Source organism: Salvelinus alpinus, chromosome 10 (assembly GCF_045679555.1).
Source record: "Salvelinus alpinus chromosome 10, SLU_Salpinus.1, whole genome shotgun sequence".
Taxonomy (NCBI): Eukaryota; Metazoa; Chordata; class Actinopteri; order Salmoniformes; family Salmonidae; genus Salvelinus; species Salvelinus alpinus.
Window position 1 is genome coordinate 13049227 of NC_092095.1, and position 8646 is coordinate 13057872.

At 43.0% G+C, this 8646-nt stretch overlaps 1 protein-coding gene across 2 annotated transcripts; it reads right to left on the minus strand.

The window, feature by feature from the left end:
• Nucleotides 1–1201: 1201 nt before the first annotated feature.
• LOC139531515 (cerebellin-2-like) lies at nucleotides 1202–4761 on the minus strand. 2 transcript variants are annotated; one of them, XM_071328020.1, is made up of 4 exons: nucleotides 4308–4761; nucleotides 3473–3911; nucleotides 2502–2621; nucleotides 1202–2301 (listed from the first exon to the last, which is right to left on the minus strand). In XM_071328020.1, the coding sequence occupies exons 2-4, from the start codon at nucleotides 3683–3685 to the stop codon at nucleotides 2104–2106; spliced, it is 531 nt and encodes a 176-aa protein (XP_071184121.1). In that variant the 5' UTR covers nucleotides 3686–3911; nucleotides 4308–4761; the 3' UTR covers nucleotides 1202–2103. The 2 variants fall into 2 exon arrangements, with proteins under 2 accessions (XP_071184121.1, XP_071184120.1); XM_071328019.1 differs by having other exon boundaries at nucleotides 3392–3911; nucleotides 4308–4742.
• Between the last annotated feature and the right edge of the window lie 3885 nt (nucleotides 4762–8646).

Here is an 8646-nt window from a genome sequence, read left to right on the forward strand (position 1 = left end):
ACAGGCAAGTAAGTGGTTTTGGATTCCAAACCACAGATGTTCTGAGGGTCCAATGCAAAGGTCAAAGTAAAGTATTCCAGTGAAGCCTAATAAGAGCATAACGGAGATGGTATGTACACATACGATTTGTCATGGTTTCCTCTGGATAACGGCCTGTGGGTTTCAGCAAGGCGAGGCTGGGACGCAGCCCCCGAAGTAAACCAACAACGACAAAATCCTAGGTGCACTTACCATCTCCGTTATGTTCCTGAACTGTAACTACACCACACCACACCAATTCCTTTTGTTCTACCATCTGTTTCATTTATGGCCGTTATCTTTCACAATGTTTGTTTTAATTAGTTCCTTTTTGACCTACATCAGAGAACCAATGGCAATAAGATTGCATTGTAGAGGCCTATATTCCACATCTATATAATGGTGGCACCATTAGGCACCATTAGGTATAACATCTACTTATATTTTTGCTATCACACACACACACACACACACACACACACACACACACACACACACACACACACACACACACACATATACACACACACACACACACATATACATATACACACACATACACACACACACACACATATATATACACACACACACACACACATTACCTCTGCAAATAGACCAGGCATGTACACAGCTTTACGTTCTACATGATATGATAGTGAAGACCTGTTCCCTTTGTTCCTGTGTGATGAAGGGCTGTTTTTCTACAGCAGGCCCAAAACAATATCGCATTGTCTCTGCATTGCATAATTATTTAGCGAAGATAATTACAGTTATTGAGTACTTCTTTCGCCACTCAAATCAAAATATAGCGGTTTTGAGAATGTCAGTATGCTATTGTATTGTATTGATTTGTCTATGCTTTGATCTCACAATAATGAAACATGCAAAGTTGATAACAATCGTTTTTTTCAATTTTGAAACCACAAGAGTGGCATGCGTATTGGTGTGGGCTCCAGTGCTCTGTGAAGTGTAGCATTGCATTCTGTTCAAGCGGCTGCTCGATCAGCACCATGGACAGCGTCAGTCAATAGTGCGCTACAGGTCTGAGGACGTTTGCTGTACACTACTTTATTATTGACCGATTCTATCACGATTACTTTCCTGATGCCTTTTCGACCTTGCATGTCATTTGCAAGCCTAAACTGGTAGCCTATATAATAAAAGTGAATACATACGCGTATACAATGCAATATTATTTATTAGGCGGGACATCATATAATTGGGATTTTTCTGTTGTTATTTTCACAATGTACATTTGTGAGCAACGTCACTGGACACAATATCAGTTAAAGCTACGCAGATCCGAAATGTAGAACACACCATAATGTGAATATGTACTTTATAAATTAGATAAATATTTTTTTGTAAAAGAGTTTCTATAGATGTCTCCATTGGCTGAAATATGTCGCTTTTTTAAAAATCTTTTATATCATCTCTGGATAGTTAGGCAGCCTATATTTGCCTTCTTTTCAATATGTTCAGCATCCAAACGGAACACCATGAAAAGCACAAAACAAAAACATTATTCCATTCCTGCAACAACAAAAAAGCCTTCGACGTGAAAGCGCTCTTCTTCTCCTGGACGTCCATACGAATTCCATACACCTCACTTGACGGAAACATTATTATTTAAGGCTACACAAACACAAAATAGAGAGAGCATTGGTAAATACACGTTAGTTCGGGAAGTTTTAAGCTTTTCGATTCATACAATATTATTCTCATCTGTTCAGCAGTCAGGGTACACAGAGGTAGACTGACTTGACAGTCTGTTGACAAAAGTTAGATGACTCCCAAGCGATAAAATCCAAATAATCGACAAGTGGTAGGCCTATACATCACGGGTAGATCGATTCGAGTATCCTTCCAGATAGGGTTTTAGTCGATGGATTTGGATGTACGAACTCCATGGAAACGTTAATGTTTGAATGAAATAGATACTGTAAAGTGTGTAGTGTGTACACATACGAATCTGTCTTCTTCCTCTGACAGTTCACTTCAAATAAAATAGCAAACGTTTATTTTAATCGTTCCTCAACCATGGAGGAGTCACGTTTGCGATTTCCGTGATCACATATTAAATTATAGTGGAAAGACTAGGAAGCCTGAGAACGTGGAATATTTCCATCCACCCATGAGCGTGCCCCGTTCCAGCTTCAGATACACTCGGTCCTCGCGCTCCAACTGCAGAAGAACGCCGTTGCTTGCCGCCTCCCGAGTGACGTCCTGGTCACCGGCGAAAGCTGATATGATCGGGTAGTCGTTCTGCATCAGGTTGACCTGGGGTAACAGAAACAGCACGATCATAATTCAGACCTGTTACATCGTAGGCCTACTCTTTTTACGCACCAAATAATGTACCCATTTGGGTAGGCTGCTCCACGACATACAACAACACACTAAAGTAGACTAATTAGGCCTACAAACAGAAAACTTTGAATAGAGATCATAGTGAAGCAAATGTTGACAATTTGTCTTACCTGTATGGTCTGTCTGTTGTAGACCTTGACCACATGAAAACCGAAGCTGTATATTCCCCTCCTTGGCGCCTGGAAGACACTCGCTTTCAGATCGAAATGGTTGCCGATGTTCACTAAAGCCTGAAACACAAAGTGCGTCAATATGACGCACAATCTGCACCCAGAGTCAAAGAGTAACAGACTGAGACACGGCAAGGGTTAAACTAACCAAATTATCAAGCACTTACACTCTGCATGTGGTGACCTTAAGGCGCAACGCATAATCAATTGGCCAACGCTGTTTGCCTGTAGGCTACAGCTCACTGTTTTCCAGTTGGACAATATATGTTTCTAATTGAAGACGATCAACGCAGCTGTAAGATTAGCTAATAATGGGGGGGGGGGGGGGGGAATTAACATAATACGGTCCATAGTATCCCAGCTCACCAGCGGGGGGGCAAAAAAATACTCCACTTGATGTTTGGAGCATTTACAGCGGCAGTCACTTCTATAGTAAACCCCGCAGTGTCTGCGTCCCTCAAACCTACAGCATAGCTAGAACGGACTAGATAAAACAGCTGACGTCTTTTCAAATCAACTTGCAACGAGCTGCAGCTTTAATGAATAGGCTAGTTGGGGCAAATTACGCACGACGATCACAATGTTCCCATTATCATGTTCTGATCCCCAGAACTGCTCTCTTAATTAAAGAGACACAAGGGAAATGTGCGCGTCTCCAAACGGATCAACGCAACCCACGACAAGTTATCATAACCTTTTACAGGAAGACAATAATGTTGTAGCAGCTCCCGAAAAATATATATTAAACAACTTCTTCTTCTAATCCCCACATTAATTATCTATCCAGATAGGGACAATATTTGCATGCGCAAATTCCGGGGACGGCTGACCTGGTCAAAGTAGATGGTCATTGACGTGTTGCTCATGTCGGAGGGCTCGTGATTCGTCCCGCGCACCGCGGAGAAAGCTACCTTGGCTCCGGCCGACCGGACGGATATCCCGAGCGATGAAGTCACCCCGCCGTCCGAGGACGGGTTGGAGTCGCAGACCACCAGACACTTCCCCTCCAGTACGATGGGCTCCGTGTCATTCTGGCCGGCGATGCAGCGCACCACGCCGTATCCCATGAGAAGGCTGAGCGCCAGCATGGCACAGGGGCCCGGGCAGCGGGCTGGCACCACCATCTTCTGGTCGGAACTCTGATCCTTCCTGTAAACACTGATCCTGGCCGGCAGCTCCTTGGAGGTTTGATAGGACGTGATCACCTGGTCCAACCTTAGTCCTCTCTCTCGCTCTCTCTAACATGCACACTTTAACACACACACACAACCTATATTTCTCACACTCCCCTCCCTCCTGTACGTTTCAGTTGATGTGAGGCTGTTCTTCAGACAGCTGGTGTGGTGTTTCCTGGTGATTAAGAGACAGATAACAACAGATTTATGACAGAGCCCATTAGGTGTTTAAGAGACAGACTACTACATTGAGTGCTAAAACATATTCACTGGGATCCTCCTAGAACTAGATTCAACTCGTGCGTAATACGCACAGAAGGTATTTTGTAGGTGCGTCAACTATATGGTATTTTATTTAGGCTATATCATTCATATTCATTCATATTAGTCAGAATTATCACTTCCCATGCACGTTAAATAATTGTTGAATTTAGAAATCCTAAAAATATTTTTTTATATATTTCTTCCTCTCAAGTTTAATTTGGCTACTCTAATACTAGCCTACTCTTTTCTAACACAAGCACCAAACACCATAGCCATCTGTTTCCCTGAAAAGGCGCCTGGACGTTACCTGTCGTATCCATAGCGTCTCTCTCTCACCCCGCATAGGAAGCAGCGCGCAGAGTGAACTGAGCAGTGAGCTCGCCTTCTGTGCTGAAAATGGATCCCCCCTCTCTTCCTTTTCGAGGGCGACTCACGCCCATCCTTTATATTCAAGTACAGTAGAATGTCGACAGCACCGCGTACAATGACTCCCCACTCACTAGTAGGATAGTAGAATAAGCACACGTCTGGATTAATGAGTTTGTTTACATAACCAGTTGAATGTTGTGAGATCATACATCACCGGACCTCACGGGACAGCAGAGTTCACGGCTGACTCCCGGTGTGTAGCGGCAATTTATTTCCCCCTGTCTTGTCGCGCGCTGATTAATCAGAGATGAAAGGGTAAGACAAGAGGATATCATTGCTTTTTTTTGCGCTATTCCTATAATTGGTTATGCATGATGTCACTAATTTGAGCTCAAAGATGGCAGTTTTACAGGAGACACAGCGAAATACTTGTGCGACACCAAACGGTAGAAAGGCGACACTGTCCACTGGTCTTTTCCTCCTCACCGCAGGCGCATGGGGAACTTGTCTTTGACTCACGAGGAGACTTGTCAAACTACCATGCTATCCTGTTTTGATTTACAATGCTTGTGTTTCTGATGCAAAATCAGAAGGTTAAATTGAACAGCAACTTGCAGTCTCTCATTACCACTACGCTGTCATTAGCTATAGCAGTGGGGGGAATTACACGAGTCTATATTGCTTTGCGACCTTCCAATTCATAAACAGGGTATCTATGAATATTGATATTATGTCTATCTGATATTATTGATAATATTGGCTGGAGGGACGATTGGGCGGGATTCAGTTCCATTTGTGTGTCTTGCATTAAACATGTACAGTGAAGCAACATGTGATTTCAGTTAATTAATTTGTCTTAAAACGGATAATGAATTATTATTATTATTTTTTTTTTGAACCTTTATTTAACTAGGCAAGAACAAATTCTTATTTACAATGACCTCCTAAGAACAGTGGGTTAACTGCCTTGTTCAATGGCAGAACGATAGATTTTTACCTTGTCAGCTCGGGAATTCGATCTAGCAACCTTTTTGGATACTGGCCAACGCTCGAGCCACTAGGCTACCTGTCGCACCATTAACACTTTGGAATCCCTCACACCAAGGGCCAAGGGTTTACCCATCCTGATCCTAACCACGTGACCGGACCAGGAAAAACTCTGCTCCCTATATACAATGTATTATCTGACGTGTAGGCCGTTATTGTAAATAATAATTTGTTCTTAACTGACTTGCCTAGTTAAATAAAGGTTAAATAAAAAAAGTATTATTATTATATATAATGTACACCTCACCTACCCCCAGCCCTACCCTCTCTGCCCAGCCCTGTCCAAACATGTCATACTACCTTTGAAGAACTCTGCAGAAGGGTCCCTATCATGGTTCCTTGTCTCCGATGGAACTAAGGGGTTCTTCCTCAGAACTGCTGAAGCTTCACCTAACCTTCCCAATGAGCTGTCACTCTGCAGCTCTAAGATTAGCTAATTGGTCAGATAACATTTGAACATCTTGGCCATGTTCTGTTATAATCTCCACCTGACACAGCCAGAAGAGGACTGGCCACCCCTCATAGCCTGGTTCCTCTTTAGGTTTCTTCCTAGGTTCTGGCCTTTCTAGGGAGTTTTTCCTAGCCACCGTGCTTCTACACCTGCATTGCTTGCTGTTTGGGGTTTTCGGCTGGGATTCTGTACAGCACTTTGTGACGTCAGCTGATGTAAGAAGGGCTTTATAAATACATTTGATTGATTGATCTATAACGCAAGGAGTTCAGATTCATATACTATGATACGTTTGATTAACCCAGGGAAGAGAGGAGGCAGGAAGGATTGGAAGCAGGAAGGATCGGAGGCAGGAAGGATTGGAGAGGAGAGGAGGGGGAAGGTGTATCGTTAAGGATCTTTTAGGTACAGTATGTCATCCATATTTTAAATGCCATTAAAATTAGATTTTTTGACCAGAGGTTGTGTTAAAATATCATATTTAAGCAATAAGGCACGAGGAGGTGTGGTATATGGCCAATATACCACGGCTAAGGGCTGTTCTTAAGCACGACACATTGCGGAGTGCCTGGACACAGCCCTTAGCCGTGCTATATTGGCCATATACCACAAACCCTTGCGGTGCCTTATTGCTATAATAAACTGTTTACCAACGTAAAAATGTTTTTTGTCATACCCGTGGCATATGGCCTGATATACCACGGCTGTCAGCCAATCAACTTTCAGGGCTGGAACCACCCGGTTTATAATCATCTATTTAGCAACGTCATCTGTTAATCTTTTTTTTCTTCTATTCATTCATTTAAATTCTTCCGTCCACCCATCACCCATCACCCTCTAACCATCACCGTTCAACCATCACCCTCAACCATCACCCTCAATCATCACCGTCCACCCATCACACTTCACCCATCACCATCCACCCATCACACCCCACCCATCACCATCCACCCATCACACTTCACCCATCACCATCCACCCATCACACATCACCCATCACCCTCTAACCATCACCGTCCAACCATCACCCTCCACCCGTTCACCATCCACCCATCACACCCCACCCATCACCCTTCACCCATCACCATCCACCCATCACCATCCACCCATCACACTTCACCCATCACCATCCATCCACCCATCACCATCTACCCATCACCATCCACCCATCACCATCCACCCATCACACTTCACCCATCGCCATCCACCCATCACCATCCACCCATCACCCATTTCTATTAAGCATATAACAGCTTGGAATGCTATATGAAATCTGAAATATTTTGACATCATAATCATCAACACACTGGAAGCCTTATCTGTCATTCCACATGTATGTTCTTTTATCTGTCATTCCACATGCATGTTCCTTTATCTGTCATTCCACATGTATGTTCCTTTATCTGTCATTCCACATGTATGTTCCTTTATCTGTCATTCCACATGTATGTTCCTTTATCTGTTATTCCACATGTATGTTCCTTTATCTGTTATTCCACATGTATGTTCCGTTATCTGTTATTCCACATGTATGTTCCTTTATCTGTCATTCCACATGTATGTTCCTTTATCTGTCATTCCACATGTATGTTCCTTTATCTGTTATTCCACATGCATGTTCCTTTATCTGTTATTCCACATGTATGTTCCAGGCTGACATGGTAAAAATCTGTCATTCTGCCCCTGAGCAAGGAGGTTAGCCCACTGTTCCCCGGGCGCCGAAGACGTGGATGTCGATTACGTGCGGAAGACACATTTCAGTTAAAGGCATTCAGTTGTACAACTGACTAGGTATCACCCTTTCCCTTTCCCTTATCTGTTATTTCATATGTATGTTCCTTTGCAATGACACATCTCTGCTTTTCCAACCACTATCCCTGCTGTCATGAAGGGAATGAACATGTTTAGCAGTGTAACATGTGGAGAAGAAATCTCCTGACAGCTAACTGGTGTGGGAGCAACTGTATACATACACAACATATACAGTTGAAGTCGGAAGTTTACATACACTTAGCCAAATACTTTTAAACTCAGTTTTTCACAATTCCTGACATTTAATCCAAGTAAAAATTCCCTGTTTTAGGTCAGTTAGGATCACCACTTCATTTTAAGAATGTGAAATGTCAGAATAATAGTAGAGAGAATTATTTATTTCAGCTTTTATTTCTTTCATCACATTCCCAGTGGGTCAGAAGTTTACATATACTCAATTAGTATTTGGTAGCATTGCCTTTAAATGGATTAACTTGGGTCAAACGTTTCAGGTAGCCTTCCACAAGCTTCCCAGAATAAGTTGGGGGAATTTTGGCCCATTCCTCCTGACGGAGCAGGTGTAACTGAGTCAGGTTTGTAGGCCTCCTTGCTCGCACACGCTTTTTCAGTTCTGCCAACACATTTTCTATGGGATTGAGGTTAGGGCTTTGTGATGGCCACTCCAATACCTTGACTTTGTTGTCCTTAAGCCATTTTGCCATAACTTTGGAAGTATGCTTGGGGTCATTGTTTAGTTGGTAGACACATTTGCGACCAAGCCTTAACTTCCTGGCCGATGTCTTGAGATGTTGCTTCAATATATCCACATACTTTTCCTCCTCATGATGCCATCTATTTTGTGAAGTGCACCAGTCTCTCCTGCAGCAAAGCACTCCCACAACATGATGCTGCCACCCCCCGTGTTTCACGGTTGGGATGGTGTTCTTCGACTTGCAAGCCTACCCTTTTCCTCCAAACATAACGATGGTCATTATGGCCAAACAGTTCTATTTTTGTTTCATCAGAC